General features: G+C 36.5%; 2 protein-coding genes and 1 non-coding gene across 3 annotated transcripts; 2 read left to right on the top strand and 1 right to left on the bottom strand.

The window, feature by feature from the left end:
• Positions 1-1,255: 1,255 nt before the first annotated feature.
• zgc:171459 (uncharacterized protein LOC562056 homolog) lies at positions 1,256-3,054 on the bottom strand. Its single transcript, XM_046849683.1, has 4 exons — positions 2,896-3,054; positions 2,678-2,771; positions 2,498-2,585; positions 1,256-2,384 (listed from the first exon to the last, which is right to left on the bottom strand). The coding sequence occupies exons 1-4, from the start codon at positions 2,921-2,923 to the stop codon at positions 1,686-1,688; spliced, it is 909 nt and encodes a 302-aa protein (XP_046705639.1). The 5' UTR covers positions 2,924-3,054; the 3' UTR covers positions 1,256-1,685.
• A 3,770-nt stretch (positions 3,055-6,824) lies between these two features.
• Positions 6,825-21,073, top strand: LOC124386446 (plasma membrane calcium-transporting ATPase 1-like). Its single transcript, XM_046850298.1, has 21 exons — positions 6,825-6,930; positions 10,963-11,365; positions 12,526-12,723; positions 12,978-13,235; positions 13,449-13,574; positions 13,910-14,104; positions 14,401-14,433; positions 14,902-15,045; positions 15,219-15,433; positions 16,110-16,352; positions 16,612-16,853; positions 17,183-17,420; positions 17,640-17,819; positions 18,077-18,164; positions 18,266-18,372; positions 18,525-18,716; positions 18,801-19,014; positions 19,114-19,325; positions 19,507-19,614; positions 19,702-19,890; positions 20,035-21,073. Exons 2-21 carry the CDS (start codon positions 11,176-11,178, stop codon positions 20,368-20,370), a joined length of 3,708 nt encoding a protein of 1,235 aa, XP_046706254.1. The 5' UTR covers positions 6,825-6,930; positions 10,963-11,175; the 3' UTR covers positions 20,371-21,073.
• A 3,742-nt stretch (positions 21,074-24,815) lies between these two features.
• On the top strand, positions 24,816-24,979 carry LOC124386646. The gene has a single exon (XR_006925975.1). It is a non-coding gene; the product is annotated as a U1 spliceosomal RNA (small nuclear RNA).
• Positions 24,980-25,949: the final 970 nt, after the last annotated feature.

The raw sequence follows: 25,949 nt of genomic DNA on the forward strand, positions 1-25,949 counted from the left end.
CCTCTTAGCAAGATCTATCATCTGCCTTTCCACATTCCTCTCCTTAAAGCCATACCTACCCATCTTATCCTCATTACCTCTAATCCCTTCACCAACATGCCCATTAAATTCTGCCCCAATCACTTATCTATTATTTCTTAGGTTCACTCACCACCGCTTCATCTAACTCACTCCAGAATTTTTTGTTCTCCTCCATCTCATAGCCACTTGTGGAGCATAGGCACTGATGACATTAATCATCACCCCTTAAACTTCCAGCTTCACTTTCATCCCTCTGACAGAAACTCACTTCACCTTCAACACACTCCTACTGTACTCTTCCTTCAGGATCACCCCTACACCATTTTTCTTCCCATCCACACCATGAAAGAACAGTTTAACCCCCCTCCAATGTTCCTGGCCTTACTCCCTTACCTCTTGGTCTCCTGAACACACAACATATCTACCTCTCTCCCATTACCAGTCATAGTAACAACATTTAAAGTGCTGACCGTAACATCCACTATCCCACACTTCAGCTTTCCCTGCTGTCTCTGTAGACGTCTTCTTTCTCTCCTTTGGCCAACAGTAGCCCAATTTCCACTGGTACCCTATTGGCTAACAATACCCATGGCGGTCGTTAACCCAGGCTTTGACCGATCCGGGATGAAATTCTGGTTTGTGATCCACACCTTTGATTTGGCACGTTTTATGTTGGATGCCCTTCATAAAGCACCACATACATACATACATACATATTTATATATATATATATATATATATATATATATATATATATATATATATATATATATATACACACACACACACACACACATATATATATATATATATATATATATATATATATATATATACATACACACACACACATACATACACACACACACACACACACACACATACATACATACACAAATATATATATATTTGATTTTGATAAATACATCATCTTTTCACCTTGCTGTTTCTGCATATCAATATAGTTATAAGTGGACCTGATACCCTAATTGTAATAGTAGCAGTCTTCCTAATTAGGTCCGTGGACCATGGACTACCAAGATTAGAAAAGTTAATTTTTTAGGCTTTTCAGAACTGGATTTAAAAAACCCTGTATATTTATATTGCCAATTCTCTTTACAAACTTGCTACAGGGTACACCTAAACTTCCAAATTAATATTTAATAACTGCATCTATAGTTTATAGTTCTTGCTTGCTCTTCACAATAAGTAGCTCGTCATAAAAACTGCCAAATTGGGATTTATAAACATACAACAGATTTAATCCAAACACTTTCTTTTATATTTACAATAAAGCTTTTGATATTTTTTTTACACAAAAGATGACAGTCAGAATTTTAAACAGTTACTCTCTCTGGAATGAAATATACAAGTAGCAACGCAGTGCAAACATGATAACGATTCATGACATATACATTACAAATGGGCCAGTTCTATCCCGAATCATGGTTGCTTGTATGTTATTTCATAAGGAAATACTACTCTTAATATTTGTATGAGAAATGGACCCAAAAATGTAGAAAAATCTGACTTTGAACTAAAAAAAAATTTAAAAACAACTTTAGTTCCTGTTTCTACTGTATGAGGGAGGAAAAAAACAAAAATACACTGGAATTTCTTTTTTTACCAATTTAACCTCTGATGACACCAGAACTATTGTAGTCTCAAAACTTTTCGATCAGTCTCTCAAACAAGAGAATCAATTTCTCTCGGTTCTTCTCATGTGGAGTATCGAGACTGCACTCTGTAGAGTTTTTTCCTTGATTCTCAGATTTCAGAGTCTCTCTGTCTCTCACAAGTGCTGCCTTATCCCTCTCTAATGCTGCCCTGTCTTTCTCCAGCCGGGCTCTGTCCTGTTCTAGTGATGCTCTGTCTCTATCCACAGCAGCTCTGTCCTTCTCCAACTGTGCTCGGTCTCTCTGCAGCGCCAGCTTCTCCCGGTCAGCCAAATCCTTTTCTCTCTCTAATACCAGTCTTTCCCTGTCCAGCTCTTCAAGCTCCTTTTCGAGAAGTTGTCGTTCTTGGGCTAACCTGGTCCGCTCAATGTCCAGGCCTGACAGCATTGTAGGTTTCTCCTCTCCCAGAAGCCTCTCCTGGCTCAGTATAGCCGGTCCTGAATCGCTGATTCGTGTGATACTATCATCATCCACCAGTAGTTCTAATACATCACTTCCTACTTTCACCTGGCATATCCTCTTGCTGGCCTGTGGGCCACAGTTATCGTCACTTACTGATGATGTCATTGAGTGAAAGCTTTCATCTAAGTTAAACTCATCCTTTAATGCTTCATCCAAGAGTTGAAACCATCTCCACTGAGTGGACCTTGTAACTGCCTCCATGCCAGGAGGGGGGTATTTGATTTCCTAAAATGATGAAAAAATACATTTATTTGGCTTTTTTGTCACGTGAGAGCAGATTTTTTTATCATTATTATTATTATTCTTCTACAAATCAGCTGAAATTGCAGAAGACCAACCTTGTATTTTAGCTTTAAGTTTTCCCATTTCTTGGCAATCTGTTCCACTGTTACCTTGTCGTCCAAGCCCAGCTCCCTAATAATTGCACTGCAAGGAAATGTAAAAAATAAATAAATAATGATCGCACATGATACGCACTATAATAATCCCTGCCGGCGACCGATATCGATTTAAATTACCTCCAAGCTGCCTTGGCTGCATTTCTTTTCCTGGTGAACAGCAATGAGTTGGTGGTCCGGAGTCGTATCAGATTCTTTATATCCTCATCGGTCACTAGATAGGACAAAAGAAGCAGGCTAGTAAGATAGCTGGATTACTCAAATAGTGCTTGATGGGCTACAAGGAAATATGCCGAATAAATCCAAGCGTAAGAGCTGCACGATTAAAGTCCACTTACGTTTATATGTAAATTCAGAGCTTGCCATGACTTATCCTAGAATCCTTAATTCTACAGATAAGAAGGCTAGAGCTAGGGTTCTTCAAAACAAGTGTCCTTCGCCGCGCGGTAAAAACAAAATGGCGCCAACCCTAACCCCGCCCCCAGTAGTGCAAGTGCCCTAGCATAATCCCCCCTTAGCGGGGAGCAGTCAAGTGAGAAACACAACTAACACCCAACACTGTCAGAGGTGTCCTGAATCAATCCACATCATTGTAACTCCACGGCTATAGAAACCATCAATATTACACATAAACGCAGTATAACAGAATGCTGCATCACAGACAGGTATCTCATGCAGAATGAATGCCATTACTAAAGCAAGAGAACCAATAAACAGTTCAACAAGTCTCTTCTCACCGCAGCCAGACTGTGACGGCTGCATGCAATATCTCTAGCAGAAGCATCAATATTATCCTCATAAAATCACCCCTGTCTTTCCATACATTTTTGTGCATTTTTCCCCATACATTACGTTTTTCCTGGTGATTTAATTTTTAATTTATTTATTTTATTGTGCAAATTCTTCAGGAAGGAAAACAAAAGTATAAATGTTTTTTTTTTTTGTTTTTTTGTCTGGAAAAGCTTAACAAAAAAAGCTTTTCTTAAACAGTCCATCTTGAAAATGGTTTTGTAAATATATCTTCAACTAAATCACTTTTCTGTCAACCATTAATAAATTAAATAATAATAATAATAATAATAATAATAATAATAATAAAAACAGTTATATAATCCACATGAATATATTTGAGTTTGTGCAGTTTGCTACAGTCTCTCTAACTATTTAATCAAATGACATGCAGAATGTTATTGTACGCCTGCTAGATGGCCCTGGAGTGGTCAACTCGAAAGCTGATTGGTTCAAACATTGTCTTATCTTTGTAGATAAGCTACATCAATCTAATAATTTCTCTTTGACTACAAGAAACAATTTCAAAATGCTTGAAGAATTGAGGACAATGTCTTTGAAAAAACATTTTAATAAAGAATCGCAAATAAATCTTTATTATTTTGACTGTTTAACTTGGAAATAAGGTTGCTATGTATTATGTTCACTAACGGTTTGTGTCAAATTAATGAAGACACAACCTTACTGTAGGTATCTACATTGCTATAAAGAATAGACTGGAGATTCTACTTTAGATTATAAAGAAAAAGTCAGGGCATTAAATCACAAATGACTTGCTTTACAGTGTACTGGAGATTTGATGGAAAGTCTGTAGATATTCAATTTAATTTTAATTTGCGTTCACATTATTAGTATATATTAATCTGTCAAATTGATGAAATTCAAGTATTCCAGTTGAGTGATTGACTCAGAGTGATTGATTTGAATAGGATTTTGAAGTATTGTGCATTTTCTTTATTGCTGTGTTTTGATATTATTGTGGTGTTTATGCTATGACCTAATTTGCAAGGATACATTATTAAAAATATAAATGCATTACTTTTTCTTTTTGATTATCACACTATTTTAACTGCTTAAATCCACTGAAAAGATTAGTGAGGTTATTCTGTGTTAGAATGTGAATACTGCATGTATCTGACTTAATATTCCATGTGTAGGTTTAAGGTCAAATTGATGTTAGAATTGTTTGCCAAGAATGGCTTTATAAAAGACATGCTTAGTTTAATAGAGCAACATCTGGAGCACTTAGTGTTCCATTACAAAGGATGATCATTCTTTGTAGGAAAATTAATCTGAAGCCTTTATCTCTAACACCACAATAAACTGTGTTCACTAAATTATGTCACTGAAAAGTAAAATGTGGAAAATAAAAGAATGTGACAAAATGTTGGTTTGAATGATTTAGTGTAAATGAAAAAGTCAGAAGCACACTGAGAATGATTTTTACTTCATATGTTTACCCTGGCTGAGTATTTAGTAAGGATCAGCAACAGATACTGCATTGTAATAGAATGATCAAAATTAAGTTTATATAAATTCATGATGGACTGACTCAAACCCACTTTTTCTAGACAATATACAGACAATTTAGAGCATTATCCAGTAATAAATGGGTCTAGTCATGATGGTTGTAGAATTATACTATCTGTACATCTGTATTTTTTCTGTGCAAGTGTGTTTTTTATTCTCACAACCTTCACTTGATTGTGTTTATGTACATGTTATGTCTCTGAGGTTATATTAGTAATCCTTTTTTAAACATGTTTTTTTTTATGCATTTTGTCTTTACTAATCCTGTGAATCTGAACATTGTGCATGCATTTAATATCACTTGACACCGTGTGGTTTTACCAGGGTGCAAAACACACATACACATGGGCGTCACTGTGGCTTGACATCATTCTTCGTCACCATGGTGAGCTGCTATGGGAGGGTGATGTCTAATTCTATGAAGTTGCTTGTCCTTGTTCTTTCTTTCAGAAAAGGAACTAGGAAAGTACAAGTGTAAGAATAACTGTAATGGAAAAAAGGTTAGGGTACAGACAAAGTAAAACTCAATAAAATTGTTCACTGTTTTAAAATCACTTCTCCTTTGTATTGCCTATCCGTTTATTCTTCTTTTATATACATTGTATTTCTGTACAGAACATTGTGTAATATTTTTTATTGTTATTTGTTCCATCAGTTGATGGTGACTGAGTGCAGAATGGTTTGAACTTTATAAATGGAATGGTAAGCTTGTGGCACTGAAGATGTCGGTGGGAAAAGCATTTAGCCCTGTAGCTCACAGAGCCAGTATCAGAATCATCAGATGAACTGCAGCAACACTGCTGCCGAGCAGATCAGCAGCACTATTTATAGCTAATCCTGTTTAAGCGAGGTCATGCTCTCTACCATCACTAAGACAGAGCAATGGAGTTAAGCATGTTGCATGCCAGTGTGTGACAGTGGACAGTGGTGAAGCACCACATCGGCTGCACATTAGACTCCCATCCCTGAGCTCATGCATGTGTCAAATGCATTCTGCTGTATAAGCACATAATACACAAACAGAAAAGTAAAAACTTGTTTATTTTGTGCACTATTAATAAAAAAAAAAAAAAAAAACAAGATTCTGGGAAATTGAAAATGACTGCCAATTATGTGGAAATTATATGGAAATGTATAGCAATGATATATTATATTACAAAATAATTATGTAGGTAAATTAAAAACCTACATAATTAGCTCAATGTATGGAAAACCCTGGGCTCAGTTGTATTGTACGATGTGTACATAAGAAGATTTTAGGATTACCGTACTATGTTAGACCAGACATGAACTTTGATATCGGCAGCCTTAAACAAACAGTCCTGTGATTTTGATTCACTACATTTAATTTTATAGCCCACAAGCTGGAACTGTGCATGTCATCCCTCATTTTTCTGTCTTACCAAAGTCTTCCAAGTCTTATTTTTTCTAATCAGCACACACTTTTAAAAATGGCAGATATTATTATTATTATTATTATTATTATTATTATTATTATTATTATTATTATTATTATTATTATCATCATCTTCATCAAATCTAGAATTAAACAGTTCATCTTAGTGGATTTCCCATGCCCTTCAACTCTTATTTATGCTTTGCATGCACGCACTTGCCCTTCCTTAATGATCAGGAAGTATGAAAAAAGCATGGCCACTAATGTTAGAATTCCATAATTACCCTATTATTTAAGTGTTGAAACATATTTTTTATTATAATAAATATAAATAACGTTTTAAATAATCAAAATATAAGGGTTAATGAGACAGCAGTTTGGGGTAATTAGTGTTTTTTTACTTTTTCCTTTTTTTTTTTTTTTACAAATTATTTTTGGTATCTTTCGTGCTTCACGTGCTCTCTCTTTTGATGCAATTAGCTGTAGCTGCGGGAGACACCTGTACCTGGAGTGAGCACGTCAGCCAATCAGAATCCAGAGTACAATTCCTCATGACGTAAGCACTGGCGGAGCAAAGAGTGGTGGGCGGGGTTTTCCAGAGGTGTAGAGCCCATAGGTCGGCAAGTGATGAGATGTAGCAGAGCCTTCACTGCTCAAAGTAAGTACAATTGTTATTGTTTAAAAAAAAAAATTAAATAAAAATTAAACCAAAAATATTAATAAACAAAGAGAAAGTTCGCACTGTTTTATCCTTTTCGACTTGAAGGCAATTTCTGTTTATGACTGTGAAAACGATTTGCGCATTTTGTTTGCGCAAGTGATTATCTGTCTTCTAAACGCAGCTTAATTTGCACATTTGCATGATTTTTGGATCGCATTGCTTATAGCTTGCCACATCAATATGTGTTGGATGTATTGGGAAAACTTATAGTGTATAGTGAGGTGCTTGATGCAGCTGTTGTTACAGAAAATGGAGGTTTAACCAGGTATCCTTGCGCACCTGTTTAAGCTTAAAGGTAGATCTTTATATATCATTATCATCCTTGTCATTCTTAAAGTTTAGCAGGCTGTTCTGTACCTTATTAACAAAGGATTCAAATATAAGGATATTTCTTACACAACGTAAACCTTTCCTCCCTCATTACTGCATAAAAGCTTGTAAATGGAAACCCATTATCGTCTTTGGCGTCTTTAATATGTCTGTTAACAAAATCAGGAATTAAGACATCCAGAGTTTCTAGAGTTTCCCAAAATTCACGTGTATATTTTAAATGCATATTTTTTTAAGCTGCCATCATGATGGGGCTTCTCATTCCTTATTTCTAGATGCTAAAGGTAAAAAGGGTATTGTTTTGTAAAGAATAATCACAAGCTTTGCTACTGATATTGATTATGTATTTATATGCAATTATAACAAACAGACAGTCTTGGTTGTAAATATAGGGGAGAACAATTTGAGGGAAAATGGTTTTCATTAAGGTTGGTATAGTTTATAATGAAATGTAATATTCAACATTGAGATTTTATATCAGGGATATACTGTTCCCAGGGATATGATTTGATGAACTGGGCAGAGCCTTCAGCAGTTTTAATATTTCAGTAGTGATAGGTTAGGGTTATATGTGAAATCTTTGAAATCTAATGCTCATTTTATTCATGTTTCATATCTTAAAGTAGTAGCCAAATTTATTGATATTTACACAAAAATAAATATAAATAAATTTATTTAATGCAGTTTTATAGTATATACACTGTATGGCTAAATGTTTGTGGATGCCTGACCATGTGCTTTTGTCCCATTTAAGATTGAGCCTTTCTCTGCTATCAAAATAACATCAATTCCCACTAGCTATTGGACAGTGGCTTTGGGGATTTGTACGCATTCAGTGTGTTTGTGAGATCAGGTACTGATGTTTGAAGTGGAGGGTATGTTTTCCCAAAGGTGTTTAGTGAAACTAAGGTCATGGCTCAATGGACAACAATCAAGTTCTTTCTCACCTACCATGATAAACCATGTTTTCATTGAACTTACTTCATTGACATTGCACAGGGGCATTGTCATTGTAATGTCTAGACAAATTGTAATGCTAGCACATTCAAAGTCATTCAATGTAATTCTGTGTTTCCAAATTTGTGGCTACAGTTTGGGGGGGAAAAACCTTCTCATACATTTCTTACTTTTGCTAATTTGATTTACTTGACTTTAATTGTGGTGTGCTTAATTAACTGTGTAGACACGCGAACACTGAGAAATCACACTGGGGATTTCACTGTGTAAATGTAATGTCTGTGTTCAAACCTGGGCCAATTACCCTTTACCCATGGCAAGTGCAACACAAATAGGTAATTTAAACTAGAGTGCAGCAGGCACGATGAACCAGATTTCACTTGTGCTTTGGGAGGTGAGGTAGCATTTGTTGCTGTGATATTTAGTTTGTCTTATTTGGAGATGATTCAGTAAACATATTTCTAACTTTTTTAAAAATATATATGTTTTAAAATGACTGAAAATATCCTGCTCATTTTGTGATCTGTTTCATCTAGTGATTAATAATATGTATTTTAACATTACAAATTTCCATGTATTGAATTTTGATGCAAAATTAGTATCAGTGTTGATATTTAAGTTTAAGTTACATCTTTAAGATGACTGAGCTACTGGCCATTCTTAGTATATAAAAAAAAATTGAAGTGAAAAGCAACTTGACCTTCTATGTTTCAGACATTGTTATTTTTATCTTCAGACAGCACGGCTCCATTAATGGCCTTTCCGGTTTGCTCTGTGTCGTGTATTCTGAGTCAGCAAAATGAAACTGTATTACATTTAAGTCATGTGATTTTTGTATTTGTATCACTTGCATTCTTTGTGCCTATTCATTAAAATGGTTTCAGTCCATATTGTGGAACAGTTCTTGAAGTAAAAAATGTGAGACAGTGTCTGAATTTAACAGCCACATAAGAGGTCAGAGGTTATGCCTTCTGATTTTTATTTTTATTTTTTATGTTAAATGACTCATGATTTTATTAACCACTAATACAGAACTCTGTACTAATACAGAGGGCAGTAGATTTTGGAGTCTTGCCCTTGAATCGGCCTCATGCTTAGTTTGTCTATTCTTCCCCAAGAGAGGCTCTTCTGTTGATATTCCACTGTTCTGATATACAGAGGTCTTGTTAACCCAGAGCTGTCATGCTGTTGCAAATGTTGACACTTCTGGCATTTTGATTATTTGCTCAGAGCAAGTGAAAATCTTGGAGCTTTCTCAGGAATTACATCTTAGAAAGCTCTATATATTATGATTTAAGAAAAGGCTTAAATAAAAAAAAAAAAATTTCTTTGTAATCTGTAACTTAAGTTATTTTATTATAAAATGTCTATTCACATTTCTCAGTAATACTTCAAGCAAAATCTCATTGTGCATAGAGTGAAAACTCATTGTTGTAAGTTGTTGCCTGGCTACTCCAGTGTAACTCATCCATGAGCAAATGAACATTCACTATGACCAGGTGTCTGCATGCAAGAATAAGGGTAAAAATGATGCATACCATACTATATACTGCAACTCACCTGCTTTGTTGACTGTAGTTCTGCAACTCACTACAGCCACAGATTGCCTAATTAGATTAACCAAGAGGCTTTCCTGCGGTAATCATTTAGCGAGCCTCTTCCTTTGATGAACACTGTGCTGCTCAAGACTGCATGCTGAAGGTCAAATGATATTCACTAATAAAATAGAATATATTTTGGGTGTATTAATGCAGTTTTCCTGGTCTAATGCGACTTGCTAATTGGCCAGCTTGTAGAAACAGGCTTTGTCTTCAGAGGTGTGGGAGCTGCTTGCAGCTTAACTGTAATCTTTTCTTGTCATTGCTTCAGAAATGGATTTAAAGCAACTATGTGAGTACATTGTGGATCATATACCATTTGTCCAAGATAGTGGGTTACTTTGTTAAGTGAGTGTGGATTATGTAGTTTGTTATTATGGTAAGAGTCAAATGTATGTCTACTGTAATCAGATGAAAGTAAAGTTATTTTGTAGCAGTGCTTTTTTTAATTAGGTTGTAATCTTTTTCGCATGTCATATTTGTTCTTGCACTTCTTTACTGCAAAACATTGACTTTTGTGATTAAATTTACTTTGGATATCATCATCTCCCAATCAAGGCTTTCATGTTTTTTTTTCTTCCTTGTACTTACATTAAAGTAGAACTTTGCCTTTGAATCATTTTTGAAAGTATTTTGAAGTCTATAACTGATCATTTATAGAACAGAGTCCTGTTTTATGTAACAGAACTAAATTTATCCCTTCAGTCTTAAATGGTCTCGGCAGATCCTGCCTCTAATACAATGCCGGAAAAAAACAGCTGTCACTTCACACACTTGTTCATATTTTCTATAAAGATAGGTGACATACTGTTGGTATGATTCCTTCAGTGATTAATCGTAGAGTCATCTGCTTTGGCATTTATGACAGAAGAACTGTGACCTGTCACTGGCTCTGAACGGTGCTCAAGAAACTTTAGGAGCTGTCAGATAGAATTATCTGAGTTTTCGTGGCTGTGCTGTTGAATTTAAAATGACAGTTAGTTTAGATTTTTGCCAGATCTCTGAAATAATCATAATCAAGCAAAAATTTCTCATAGTACAATACATTAATAATTATATTCATCTATTATCTTTCCTCTTTCAGATGTAGTACAAAGCAGACCTAAACAACCCATTTCTTCAATGGCCTTTATTAATCCATGATGAGAAAGCATGCACAGTTTTATGAAAAGGACAAAGCTGTTCTCATGATCCTGGTTTGGGGAACTTGTTTTCTGCTTCCCTGAGTCATTAGTGGTTTATGGGTAATTCTGGATTTTTCCCCTGAATACTTCGCTTGGTGTGCTTCAGAGGAAACATGGCCCGAAACTCTCGCCGTGGTTCCAAGTACAAGGTAGATGCCAACCATGATTCTGAATTTGGCTGCACGCTCCAAGATCTCCGATCGCTTATGGACCTTAGAGGCACCGATGGATTACAAAGAATCCAGGAGTGTTATGGAGATGTTCAGGGAATCTGCTCCAGGTTAAAATCATCACCTACAGATGGTAACTATAAAATATTTTTGTATTGAGTTATTTAAGTGTGTTGAAACATTGGTTACTGTAGGTGCTTCACTGCTTCTCAGTGCAATCACTGTCATTGCAGTAGGAGGTTTAGGTCACTTCTGCTATGCTGATCTCTGGTGAATCTAAAACATTTAAATAAGTCTACACATAAAGGACACCACATATCCTTTATGTTAACCCTGTACTTTAAAGTTTAATTTGTTTATTCATTCAATTACTCTTTCATTTCTAATATACAAAATGTATGTACTGTATTATGTGTCTGCATTTTTGGATTTGTAGAAATTTTACTTCACATGTTTAATATTATTTTTAATGTTTACATTAATACCCTTTGTTCTGGGAGAGCATTGTGACAGCAGACCTGACTGATATTTGTGCTTTATCGTGTGGCCTGTCACATAGTCCTGCTTTGTTCCTGCTTTGTGTAGCATGGAGGTGACAGGTGGAGGCAAATCGATTTTCTGCATGTAATCCCACTCAGTGTAAACCACATAACAACATCCTCAGTGCTCTGTTTGTAACTAATCTCCCAGACTTCCAGACGTCCACACTTTTCTCCTGTATTGCTTTTTTCATTGTTAAAAACACACTGAGGCAATGAAATGAAATGGACTATAAGCCGCTACTTTTTTCCCACGCTTTGAACCCTGCAGCTTAAACAACGAAGCGGCTAATTTATAAATTTTTCCTGGGTTTTTCCTGGTTTCACAAATTTCAAGCCAAAAAACTAAACCCCATAACGTTAGACCAATGAAATTTCCGAACGGAAACGAAAAAACGCACCTCACCTGTGTTCTGAGCTGCACGGCTTTGGGAGAAAAAACGTCCATCGGGTGATTTTTAAACGCACAACGATGCCAAAAGATTAACTCCCGAGAGAAATAGTTGTGAAAGGAAGGAGGAAGACAGTGAACAATGACTTTCTTGGTCGGCTACTGTTTATATACAAGCCGTTATAACGCTTATATAATATAATTTTATTGAATGCACCAATATGAGCTAGAAAATGTGTATCCAAAGTTTTGTATTACTGTATAAATAAATGTCTTTCTGGTTGTATTTTATTAATTAAATGGTAAAATTATATTATAATAATTTATGGTTGGTCAAATAACCTTTCCCCCCCTCGTTTTAAGGGCTAAGTGTAAACGCTGATGACCTTGCAAGAAGAAAAGAAGAATTTGGAAAAAATTTCATACCTCCAAAAAAGCCAAAAACATTCCTTCAGTTAGTGTGGGAAGCACTGCAAGATGTGACACTAATAATTCTGGAAGTTGCAGCCATGATATCCTTAGGCCTTTCCTTTTATAGACCTCCAGATGCTCAAAGAGAAAGTGAGTGCATTAGCTAAATAATAGATTTAAATAGAATTTAATTGTATGACATTTAATGTTTTACATTAGCTCTTGGCATATCATAACTATTCTGTTGTTATACTGCTCTAGTTTAGTCTATTTACATTTTAGACATTCAAAAACACATCTTTTTTTAATTTTTATTTGTTGTGGCATAGAAGTTCATTACCCATGAAATAGCAGCTTGCATGCACCGAGGGTATGCTTTGGACTGACTGTGTTTTCTATGGTAGATTGTGGAAAAGCTACAAGAGGAGTGGAGGATGACGGTGAATCAGACACAGGTTGGATAGAGGGTGCTGCTATCCTTTTGTCAGTCATCTGTGTGGTGCTTGTCACTGCCTTTAATGACTGGAGCAAAGAAAAGCAGTTTCGTGGCTTGCAGAATCGCATCGAACAGGAGCAGAAGTTCACAGTGGTACGAGGAGGCCAAGTCATTCAGATCCCTGTGGTTGAGATTGTGGTTGGAGACATTGCCCAAGTAAAATATGGTAAAATACCTCCCCTGTATATCCAGTATTTTGCACATCAGTGACATTATTTTCGTTAAAAATTGCATTTTTGTTATTTATCAATCAAAGGCAGATTTTCCTGTCCTTCTGTCCATTTGGCTGTTTAAAAAGCTTTTATTGTGGTTTGTTTAGTAAAGCTTCTGTATGTTTTGTCTGAAGCCTGACCATCTGGCCTGTGCTTTGTGCCTTCAGGTGACCTCCTTCCTGCTGATGGCATTCTAATCCAAGGAAATGATCTTAAAATTGATGAGAGCTCTCTCACAGGAGAGTCAGACCATGTCAGAAAGGCAATCGACAAAGATCCCATGCTACTATCAGGTTTTGAATTCTTAGATATTTGACATTTTCTTGAGACAGAGAATTATTTATTATTGTACAGAAGTTAAATTGATTAAAGGTGTTTCATTGTAAATTATTAAATGTTTTGAGTAGATAGAATGGCATTACATAAGACAAAGTAGTAAAACCGTAAAGACAATACTACCTTATTAATAGGAAATAATTAAATAAATGGCTGATTTACAACAGATACATACAAATATCAGAATATTTGTAGACATTATATGGGTCATTATCTGATGATGTGAAATAAACTGTTCCAATTAAATAAATGTTTTCTTTAATGTTTTGTTACTGCTGTCTTATTTCTTCAGGCACTCATGTTATGGAGGGATCAGGAAAGATGTTGGTCACCGCAGTGGGCTTGAATTCTCAGACTGGTATCATCTTCACCCTCCTGGGTGTAGGAGATGATGAAGGAGAGGATGAAAAAGAAGAAAAGGAGAGGAAGAAAAAAAAGAAGGAAGAAAAGAGGAAAGAAAAAGAGAGGCAAAAGAGGGACCAAAAAAGTAAGAATTTGGACAAGCTTGCAACTTTACATTCTTCAATTTTGGGGTTGCAATTCTAGCAAAATTTTGATTTATTCTAGATCTAATGTGACTCAGTACACTGGTCTTTTATATGTTATTGTGTGATCCCTAATGAGTGCATTCACCCACACAGCTCCTGGCTACTTGAGTGTTTTTGAAATTCTATGAACGGAGGGTTTGATGTGTGCTAATAATATTACCACACCATGCAGAAAACCAATACAAATTGTTAGTCTTGTGCTTAATCTCATGTAAATGTAATTTTTTCCCAACAGACAAACAAGATAATGTATCAGATAAATACAGAGGTAAGTACTTTATATCTTTTAAAAAATGACTGATTTTACTGCATCTACCAGTGTAAACCGAAGGATGATTTCTATAATTTATAGTTTTGGCTGCTTGGTTCCCTGTGCCAAGCTGTGTGGTTTGTGCTTGCCAACTTGTTTCCACATGTCATTTACCTTTTTTTTGTTTTACTGATTGTAACAAAAGGGTGACTAATACACACAATCTTGAACCTGTTTTCCTGTTGACTTTTCATTATGTATTGTAATTTTTGTATGCACTGATGGCAAAGCTGGTAGGATGTGAATTTGCCAAATGTAGCTACATGTACAACTTAATATAAAACAGTAGTATATGAATGTCCAGATTAGAGTAATCACTACTGTTGGCAGGCAACACCAAAGAAAACCTCACAAAATAAGGTTGGTCAAATTACATACTTGGTGTATGTACTGTTGTCATCACTGCTGCTGGTATTGACCGTATAGGTGGCGTATCTGCTGAAGGCCAGCTTCTCAATAGTGAGGATGGGACAGTGGTTGAGGAGAAAAAGAAATCCAGTCTGGAAAAGAAAGAAAAATCTGTACTTCAAGGGAAACTCACCAAACTAGCTGTGCAAATTGGAAAAGCAGGTTAGAAATGATAGTGTGTTAATATTTGTATTATATGTTGTTGTTTTTTTTTTTATCTGTATTTACTTGTAGGGTAAGTTAATTGTATTTTACATAAAATATTTTTTGTTGTTTTTGAATAGCTGCATGTAAAATAACTGCATAAAAAGTTACACTTGTGTTTTACTCTCCAGGCCTTTTCATGTCAGCCATCACAGTAATTATCTTGGTTGTGCTGTTTTTGGTGGACACTTTCTGCATCCAAGGGATTCCATGGATTAAAGACTGCACTCCTATCTATATCCAGTTCCTTGTCAAGTTCTTCATCATTGGAGTCACTGTGTTGGTCGTTGCTGTGCCTGAAGGACTTCCTCTTGCTGTCACCATCTCATTAGCATACTCGGTTAAAGTATGAGACCAAGAGCATGAACTTGAACTTAAGCTTTCTCAATACAATATGTTGAAAGGGTTAAAACTATATCTAGAACATTCCATTCCTGAGGTAGTCCCACAGTTGCTGTTCTAATTACCTTAAATTCAGTGATACATTTACATTACATTTATGGCATTTGGCCATAAGTGACTTACATTTTATCTCGTTCATACAGCTGAGCAGCTAAGGGGTTATAGGCTTTGCTCAGGGTCCCAGGAGTGGCAGCTTGGTGTGGCCAGTCACAACCTATGGATCCAAAGTACAATGCCTTATTCAATAAGCTACCACCTCCCTTGTCAGTAGATGTTGGAGTGTCGCTATAAGGATGTTGTACATTGTGTCATTAGTGCGGTCAGGCACTGATATTGGATAAGAAAGACTGGGGCATAGTTGAAGTTCCAGTTAATTCTCATGGTGTTCAGTGGGATTAAGCTAAGGGAAATTGTAATGTTACAGAACATATAGATGTTTCACCATTCTGTCGTCAAAATCATGTGATGGTCAGGTGTCCACAAAAGTTTTACCATATAGTGTAACACTCTAAATGGCATGATGCATTTACTTGTATAAGGCCACAAATAAGTTATATTGGTATAGTTGATTTCATTTGGTTGTGTTGCTCTGCAGCTGTTCTTTTGATTTTGTCTTTCAGAAAATGATGAATGATAACAACCTGGTCAGACACTTGGATGCTTGTGAGACGATGGGCAATGCCACTGCCATCTGCTCAGATAAGACTGGCACATTAACCATGAACAGGATGACTGTGGTGCAGGTGTATGTGGGAGATCGATACTATAAGAGAGTGCCTGAACCTGATCTCATTCAAAGCAGGATCTTGGATCTGTTGATCACTGGCATTAGTGTAAACTGTGCATATACTACTAGGATCATGGTGAGAAATCATGGCTAGTACAGTATATTTGTAGCTGCAGCTGTGAGCTTTTTTAGCTTGTTACCCAGCTAATTTGTTATATTAAGAAATATTAATGTTCAACCTGAACTGTTTGATCATGTTTGTTTAATTTCAATTCTACTATATACTTTTCGTAGAAGTTTACAAAGTAGATTGTAAATTTAATAATATAGTAAACTTTAAGTTTTATCCTGGATACTACATAAATGAGCGCTTCTGTTTGTGTGCATGTTTGTAGCCACCTGAGAAGGAAGGTGGACTACCTCGTCAGGTGGGGAACAAAACTGAATGTGCCTTGATAGGATTGACCCTTGATTTGGGCAGGGACTACCAAATTATCCGCAAAGAATATCCGGAAGAGAGGCTTTTTAAAGTATACACCTTCAATTCTGCGAGAAAATCCATGAGCACAGTGCTGAGAAATTTTGATGGAAGTTACCGGATGTTCAGCAAAGGAGCCTCTGAAATTCTTCTAAAGAAGTAGGTTTGCACTATTTTTTTTCATTCAAAACAGGCATAAACTTTGTGTTGGCACAATAGATGAAGCCAGCTGTTGATTGAAACATTTGGTATTACAGATTTTGTGACTTTGTGGTATGATCGGGGATCTAGGCTTTTAATATTATTATTATTATTATTATTATTATTATTATTATTATTATTATTATTTTATTTTATTTTTTACAGTACAACTACTATGTACTGTAATAATAGAAACATATGGGTTTTACCTGTTTATTTATGGCACAAAAATCAGTATATACTGTATGTATATGAACTGCCTATGTAGCATTTCTCTGTGTTTGCAGGTGTTGTAAAATCTTAACAGCTAATGGTGATTCCAAGGTATTCAAGCCCAGAGACCGAGACGACGTACTGAATAATGTAATTGAGCCCATGGCTTTAGAAGGTTTGAGGACAATTTGCCTGGCCTACAAGGACTTTCCTGCCACAGAGGGGGAACCAGATTGGGACAATGAAGCTGAAATTCTCACAGGCCTCACCTGCATCTGTGTTGTGGGCATTGAAGATCCTGTACGGCCAGAGGTGAGTAACCAGCTTAGTCTCATTTTACAGGTTCTGTGGCTAACTTTAGTGCTTAACCGCAGTTATATTATTCTACAATATTAAATAGACCAGATTAACTGATGAAAATGATCTTATTTCAGACACTGAAAATAAACAACCACTTCACCCCTATGACTCCACATTACTATTTATAAGTATGTATATATTTCTTACCTGTTGGTGCTTTTACTCACTTAGGTCCCTGATGCCATTAAGAAATGTCAGCGGGCAGGAATCACAGTGCGTATGGTCACCGGGGACAACATTAACACTGCCCGCGCTATTGCCAATAAGTGCGGCATCCTACATCCTGGAGATGATTTCCTGTGCCTTGAGGGCAAAGAATTCAACAGGCGAATACGCAATGAACTAGGAGAGGCAAGTTGCCAACAATATACATCTATAATCTAGATGACTTCTTACACCACATTCTAATATATATGAATTTGACAATTTGTAAAGTGATCTGTGGTGCCAAGATTCTGTTGCTTAATTTAGACCATTATTTGGATGTTTTTCCCATAAACCATTAGGAAACCTGCAGCATAGAACAAAAAAAAATTTTAAGTATGGATTTCATATTTTTGTCAATTAGCTGTGTATTATTATAAAATATTATAATGTCCTCAATATAGATTGAACAAGAGCGTATTGACAAGATTTGGCCGAAACTGCGTGTGTTGGCAAGATCCTCTCCAACTGATAAGCATACATTAGTAAAAGGTATGATTTTTGGATCTAGCCAGGTTTAATATTGAAAGTCCATTTGTATATATAAATACTCAATCCAGCAATGCCACTTTTGTGTAATATTACCATTTCAGGAATAATTGATAGCACTGCTCTAGAGCAAAGACAAGTAGTAGCTGTAACAGGAGATGGAACAAATGATGGCCCTGCCTTGAAGAAAGCTGATGTTGGTTTTGCTATGGTATGTAGTTAAATCTGAAATGTGTGTGTGTTTGTGTGTGTGGTAAAATGTAAATGGAAAAAAACACTATACAGTTTGTGATTGATGTTGAGGCACAGTAAAAACTTGGTTGTCATATTGATTTGTCATGTTGATTTGTCATGTTTCTTTAGGGCATTGCTGGAACAGATGTGGCCAAAGAGGCCTCAGACATCATTTTGACAGATGACAACTTCACTAGCATAGTAAAAGCTGTTATGTGGGGACGGAATGTCTATGACAGCATCTCAAAGTTCCTGCAATTTCAACTTACAGTCAATGTAGTGGCTGTTGTTGTGGCATTCACTGGGGCTTGCATCACACAGGTCAGTCTTTTCCCAAAATAGTCCCCCTCTGCTGGTGGTATTTTTATGTAGATGGCAAAGTTTATAGAGTATCCTCCCCCACAGGACTCTCCACTAAAAGCAGTTCAAATGTTGTGGGTAAACCTGATCATGGACACGTTTGCATCACTGGCTTTGGCCACTGAGCCGCCCACTGAGGCTTTACTGCTTAGAAAACCCTACGGTCGCAACAAACCCCTCATCTCCAGGACCATGATGAAAAACATTTTGGGTCATGCTGTATACCAACTCATTATCATCTTTACTCTGCTGTTTGCTGGTGAGAACTGCATTTTGGGTAAAATGGAAACAAAAACACATTATAAACACATTATAAAAATGTACATAATCTAATGGCTTATAATTGAACCCCAAACAGGTGAGAAGCTATTTGATATTGATAGTGGCAGGAATGCTCCTCTGCATGCACCTCCTTCAGAGCACTACACAATTGTCTTCAACACCTTTGTCATGATGCAACTCTTCAATGAGTTAAATGCTCGCAAGATCCATGGTGAGAGGAATGTTTTTGATGGCATCTTCAACAACCCGATCTTCTGTTCCATAGTTTTTGGAACATTTGTCATCCAGGTAAAGTAAGACAGCATTATTATTTTGACCACAGTTAAGGTAGAGAATAGGGTTGCTTATTCTTTTCCCCATTTAAGTGATAACATAATTGTCCCTATAAATTGGATCATAATTTCAATTGATAGATTTAATAATTATTTCTAAACTTCAAAATTCTTTTTACACTTGTTCTCTTCTGCAGATTGTTATTGTTCAATTTGGAGGAAAGCCCTTTAGTTGTGTAGGACTTACAGTTGACCAGTGGCTTTGGTGTGTTTTTCTTGGCTTTGGATGCCTTATCTGGGGTCAGGTGAGTCTTAAGACACCTTATCCTTTTTGCTTAGTTTGTTTTTGCATTTTTTTAATAGTCCACATTCTTTGCTATTCCAATCCACAGTTGATAACCACCATTCCCACAAGTCGGCTGAAGTTTCTGAAGACTGCTGGCCATGGAACCCAGAAGGAGGAGATCCCAGAGGAGGAACTGGAGGAGATGGAGGACCTAGATGAGATAGACCATGCTGAGATGGAATTGAGGAGAGGGCAAGTCCTCTGGTGTAGGGGCCTCAACAGAATACAGACACAAGTAAGTGACAGCGGTGCCATCCTGAAAGATAATGGAGTGATTATACTAATTGTTTTTCTTTACCATTTGAGGCAAAATATTTCTGTAGCAATTAATCTATAGGTAAATATAATTTTATATTTTATCCTTTTTAATTATAAACAGATCCGTGTGGTGAATGCCTTCCGTGAAGCCTTGTCCCCTTATGAAGGATTAGAGACCCCAGAATCGCGAAGCTCTATCCACAACTTCATGACCCACCCAGAGTTCTGCATTGAGGACTCCGATCTGGCCATCCCCCTAATTGACGAAATGGAGATTGAGGAAGACGGACCAAGAAAACACAGTTATGTGCCATCAGCCATTCCTTCCGGCATATCTTCACCTAACCAGAACAATAATTCTGCCAACAGCAGAACATTTCAACACTTCAAGGACTTAAAGACTGCCAGTCCTCAAACCCCTGGTAGTCCGATGCACAATCTGGAGACATCGTTATGATTTCACTCATGCTAAAAACCCTGCTTTGATCAAATGTATACCAACCATGTTACGACCGTGTCAACAAAGAGCACAACCAGGTGAACATAATTTCTTCAAGTTGTATATTCCTGGCTCAAAATCTCATTGTTGCCACTAAACAATATTTAACCAGTCACTGCCTGATGTAATAAGGGTGTGCCTTTCAGTCCATACTTGGACATTTTTTCCCAGATACATTGCAGCTTTGCATTTTAGTTCACAACGGTTTACGTAAGCACATCATGAAGCCTGTAGCTGCACCACATGCAGCAGATTTTGTAATAAATGCGTAGTCTGCTAAACTACATAGTTCAGAGCTTATTTGAACTAATATTAACAAACTACCGAATGCTTATATAAATTTCAGCAAATATTGATAGAACTTTTTTTTTTTTTAACAGATAAACCATTTTGATTGCATTTATTCAGTGCAGCACAAGATATTTTCAGGCAAACCAAGAATCAGAGTTTGGGTGTGAGTTTAATATTACTGGGTAAAACAAATTTTCTAAAAACAACAAGGTGATGTTGGTCAACATATTTGAAGAAATTATGTTCACAGATGAAACAACTTTTCTGTCTGCGACTGTATTTGGTATGGAAATGTAGTTCATGTTTTGATTGGTTTGTAAATATTTTCATCCCAGGGGATTTATGAAAATAAAAGATTATGGTTTATGCATGTTCCGTCAGATATTTAATGACTGACATTGGATTAAGACTTTAACCCAAATTTCTTTTGTGCTTTTTATGACTCATTTTGGTATGTTAAGAATTTGTTGTTGACATTGTAGTTTAAATTGTCTGTTTGCATGCATTTGAAGAATCTCACCTTGCATGAAATTGGGATACATGTAAGGTTTATACATAGTTGCTGCTGTGTACTTATATGCAAGCTTTTTAAGGAGTATTCATATCTATAGAACTATGATACTCCTTCAGGATTTTGGTCTTGTTTGGTGGAGGCTGGAATAAATGGGAGTGTTACACAATATGAACTTCAAGCACAAAGCCTTAGGGAAGGTATAGAAAACTGTACAGTGAATGTAGTCTAGTAATTAACTGTCATATTCAGGTAATTGAAAGTGTTAGATGAACAAACACTTTCAGTCGCTTGCCTTTTGATTATTGTGGCAATCAACCAACGCATCTTTGATACAACAATGTACGATCACAGGGGCTGCATTACATAAGAACTTAAAAAAATGAGAAGTTTAAATTTAGGAACTTCAAGCTAAATGTTTTCAGATAATGTAAACTTCTTAAAAATGTTTACTAACTATCCCACAGGCCCTTCTGGAATATAACAAATGTGTATTTGTTTAGCAAATATTCTTCATTAAATTACCTGATTATTTTGGTTTCTGTTAAGAACTGTAAAATGATATATTTCATGTTCATGTTTGCGGCACATAATTAGCCAAAAGGGTCTTTGATTTTATTTATTTATTTCACATTTCATTCATTCCTAGTTTCTGACATTCTTGCAGACAAATCTGGTCATGTATTTGTTTTTTGTTTTTGTTTTTTTTATATCTGTTAGTTACTTACTCTCGTCATCAGCAGTGTAACCTGTGTTTGTGGTTCAATTTACATTTTGTAAGTGAGTAGTGTGTGTGTGTGTGTGTGTGTGTGTGTGTGTGTGTGTGTGTGTGTGTGTGTGTGTGTGTGTGTGTGTGTGTGTGTGTGTGTGTGTGTGTGTGTGGCAATAAAAGATTTAGTTACAAATTCAACAGTTGATACAATATTGAAACACCAGTATTAAAGAACTATTTAGCATTGGTGATACTTTATAAGCATTATTAGTTCAAACAGTAGCATGTAAAAGGTACTCTTCTTAAGGCAGCTGTATGCACACCTACATGGTGTCAGTCTGATGTTTTTAAAATATAATGCATAAAACTATTTAACATATTACAATTAATATTATGCAGGTTAAATTTATTTGAAAAAGTACATGCTTTAAAAGGTTATGAGGCGCATGGAAGTGGACTGAGACAGAAACGACCATAGGATTTCTTTTGTTCACTTCTAGGTTCCTAGCCCTGAGGGGTATTCTAAACAGCAAGATTAATTTACAGTCACATATACCCTGAACAGTTAATTAACCCCAAACTTGCTTACTCTGGTTATTTCTGTTCCAAAACAAATGTTATGAATTAGGTTAATCAACTAACTATCGGTAACCGAGAGTTAATGCACGCACATAGGGAGTACCTAAAGACATTTTCAATAAATCACTGATTTCAGGAGTTACCATGGAAACATGGTGGAAAAACAGAGAGCTAAATACTTCAGTCACACTGATTTTCACTGTTTTTTAATAAATAAAATCAACACTGTCTTCATTTAAAAAAGACGTTTTGAATGATTTTACAGTCATTGTTTTAATTGTGCATTATGCATGCTTGTTTTATTTTACTGCATATACTGTATATGGAAATCTCAGTTCTAGTAGTCTTAGATGTCCCTAATGTCTTTCTTTATTAGTTGGATTTGTTTGTGAATATACATTGAGTATCTTATTGGTTTAATTCTCTTGCAGTTGCTGATGGCCTCATTGTATTATTAGACACCACATTGCCACAGTTGTAAGTGATTACTGTTTTTAGATCTTTAGACTTCTGTTTGGTAGACCATCCATCCTTACTTATTTGCACTGAAGGATGAAGATGAAGAGACCACTTCTGTTGTGACAGAAATTGAAAATGCAGGGAGGCCCACAGAGGTATGATGCATCTAAAGAGAGAGAGAGAAGGATGGATGGTGTGGAGATGGTGAAGCAGGAAGTGAATAGGATTACTAAGGAGGAAGTGAGAGCAGCAAATAAGAGAATGAAGCATAGAGATGTTTAGGAGAAATGGCAGTGGAGTTTTTAACCAGGTTGTTTAACAAGATTTTGAAGGTAAGAGGATGCCTGAGGAATAAATCTGTGGACTTCTTAAATATTTGTGAATAATATTGTGATTTGTGGTGAGAGTAGGGAGCAGGTTAAGAAGAGCCTGGAGAGGTGGAGGTACACGCTGGAGAGAAGGGGAATGAAAGTCAGTAGGAGTAAGACAGAGTACATGTGTGTAAATGAGAGGGAGGGAGGGCAGTGCAGTGGTGCGGTTGCAGGGAGAAGAGGTGGAGAAGGTGGAGGAGTTCAGGTACCTGGGGTCAACAGTGCAAAGTAATGGAGAGTGTTTGAGAAGTAAAGAAAAGAGTGCAGGCAGGTTGGAGTTGGTGGAGAAGAGTGATAGCAGGAGTTTTGTGATAGAAGGGTATCTTCTATCACAAACCTAATTCATAACATTTGTTTTGGAACAGAAATAACCAGAGTAAGCAAGTTTGGGGTTAATTAACTGTTCAGGGTATATGTGACTGTAAATTAATCTTGCTGTTTAGAATACCCCTCAGGGCTAGGAACCTAGAAGTGAACAAAAGAAATCCTATGGTCGTTTCTGTCTCAGTCCACTTCCATGAGCCTCATAACCTTTTAAAGCATGTACTTTTTCAAATAAATTTAACCTGCATAATATGAATTGTAATATGTTAAATAGTTTCGTTGGGAGTGATGGCGATGGACAGGATTAGAAATTAGTTTGTAAGAGGGACAGCACATGTAGGACGTTTTGGAGACATAGTGAGGGAAAGTTGAGATGGTCTGGACATGTGCAGAGGAGGGACATGGGTTATATTGGTAGGAGAATGCTGAGGATAGAGCCACCGGGAAGGAGGAAAAGTGGAAGGCCAAGGAGGAGGTTTATGTATGTGGTGAGGGAAGACATGCAGGTAGTTGGTTTGAAAGAGGCAGATGTAGAGGACAGGGGTTATGGAGACAGGTGATCCGGTGTGGCGACCCCTAATGGAAGAAACCGAAAGAAGAAGAAGAAAGAAGTAATTAATTTAAAAAAATTATCAGGTGGAACGGTGCATCCGGACTCTTGTTACCAGTCGGACTCATTCCGGTCGGACAGTTGCTATACAGTCACTTGTTTATTATAATTTTCAAAGCATTTGGCTGAATTATTCACCAAAACAACGACTGGGGCGCCGCTATGACTGTAGAGAGACTTAACAACCTTTACTAAACATGAAAATATTTTACCGACTCTAAAAGTTTACCATGTGGCGACACGCTCTTTCTCCTGGGCAGACCTGTGATTTTAGTGAATTTGCCACTTTAAAAAAACACTTTTCTGAACATCTTATTACATATTCAGAAGCAGTGCATCATGGGATGTGTGAGTGGTTTTTGTTGTTAATAAAACAGTAGATTGCACTGGTGTGTGTGTAATAAAGGTAGTATTTCTTTTGCAGTGCTTTTAGATTGCAGTGTTTTACTCTCGAAAATGTGTATAATGGTTCAGCGCTATTTTACTCACCATGATGGTGAACAGTGTGTGCTGTGGTGCAGTCCGTAGCTGATTGTTGTGGAACTCATACTTACCTGGCAGGGGAGATACCATGATCAAGAAGGTGGTTCACCCAGGGCGAGGCTCAACCATTGCACTCCGGTTGTGCTGACCCCTGCGAATTCCCCAAATGTGGGAATCTCGACTGCATAATTTGTGGTAGTGGGGGACTGCGTTCGCGCTCTCCCCTGATTTTACTGTACTAAAATTAGAGAAGATTTTTGTGTGTGTTTAGTACCCAGTTAAATACTTTTTTTAAGCAATTATTAGTTATTTTGTAACTGATACTACACCCGAGTAGAATTGCTGACATTAAGATTGAATTCGTACGTTCACGTTGTGTTGTATTTAAATGTGGTCTTGAAGTGCAATCCCAGCATTAATTTCAGTTTATTCACTTTCAAAATAGAGGACAGATTTAGGAATTACATTTCTTAAATTCTACCTATTTCAATAGACTCAACCCGTTTATGGACAGATGGTGGTTCAGATTAATAATAAATTGTACAGGGATACTTTCTAGACAGATAAAAGCAGAGTGCATGGGATAGCAATTGGACGATGCAGATGTTCGAGGTACAGATGGGAAACATACTGCAGAAGCAACTCCGAAGTTTTGTAGGGCAAGAAGTGGAATATTCTACAATAGCTGAGTGTCACTTAACCTCAACCCCATCTGTTGTGTATCTGTTTTATATACCTCGTTTATCTTATTAACTTAGTCAGACACACCAATCGGGATTCTGAACAGTATCTTTACTCATGTTCTCAAGCACACTACACATATTCAACATCCCACTCCCAGTATGCATTGCACTTTAATTTCTTAAAGATACAGAGCATCATTCCAGTACATGACATCCCCCCCAAAGTCGGATATAGACTTGTAACACTTTAACCTTAACACTTTAAGACAAACTGTTGTCTCTGTATTGGCAAACAAGCAACATACTTTCACATATAACATTTTTTTAGCCTGTTTTAAACTTGCTTACTAATTCTCAAACCATGAACATGTAAATTGCATTATTTGCATTTACCAGTTTAAGAAAATCAACCAATTACAAAGTCAGCAAATTTCTGAGGCAATTTCTTTTGTCTCTGGGGCTTAGCATATGCCAGATTTTGGGTACACACAGTATTAGGTGCAAGTCTCTCTGA

The sequence above is a fragment of the Silurus meridionalis genome, chromosome 5 (assembly GCF_014805685.1).
Source record: "Silurus meridionalis isolate SWU-2019-XX chromosome 5, ASM1480568v1, whole genome shotgun sequence".
NCBI lineage: Eukaryota > Metazoa > Chordata > Actinopteri > Siluriformes > Siluridae > Silurus > Silurus meridionalis.

Excerpts from the sequence above, each read along its gene's own strand:
- zgc:171459 (XM_046849683.1), bottom strand. The coding sequence starts at position 2,923 with ATGGCAAGCTCTGAATTTACATATAAAC. Across the intron at positions 2,586-2,677 it reads GCAGCCAAGGCAGCTTGGAG|TGCAATTATTAGGGAGCTGG; the intron begins GTAATTTAAATC and ends ATTTCCTTGCAG. Across the intron at positions 2,385-2,497 it reads ACTTAAAGCTAAAATACAAG|GAAATCAAATACCCCCCTCC; the intron begins GTTGGTCTTCTG and ends TCATCATTTTAG.
- LOC124386446 (XM_046850298.1), top strand. The coding sequence starts at position 11,176 with ATGGCCCGAAACTCTCGCCGTGGTTCCAAGTACAAGGTAGATGCCAAC. Across the intron at positions 15,434-16,109 it reads CATTAGCATACTCGGTTAAA|AAAATGATGAATGATAACAA; the intron begins GTATGAGACCAA and ends TTTGTCTTTCAG. Across the intron at positions 18,717-18,800 it reads CTGGGGCTTGCATCACACAG|GACTCTCCACTAAAAGCAGT; the intron begins GTCAGTCTTTTC and ends CCTCCCCCACAG.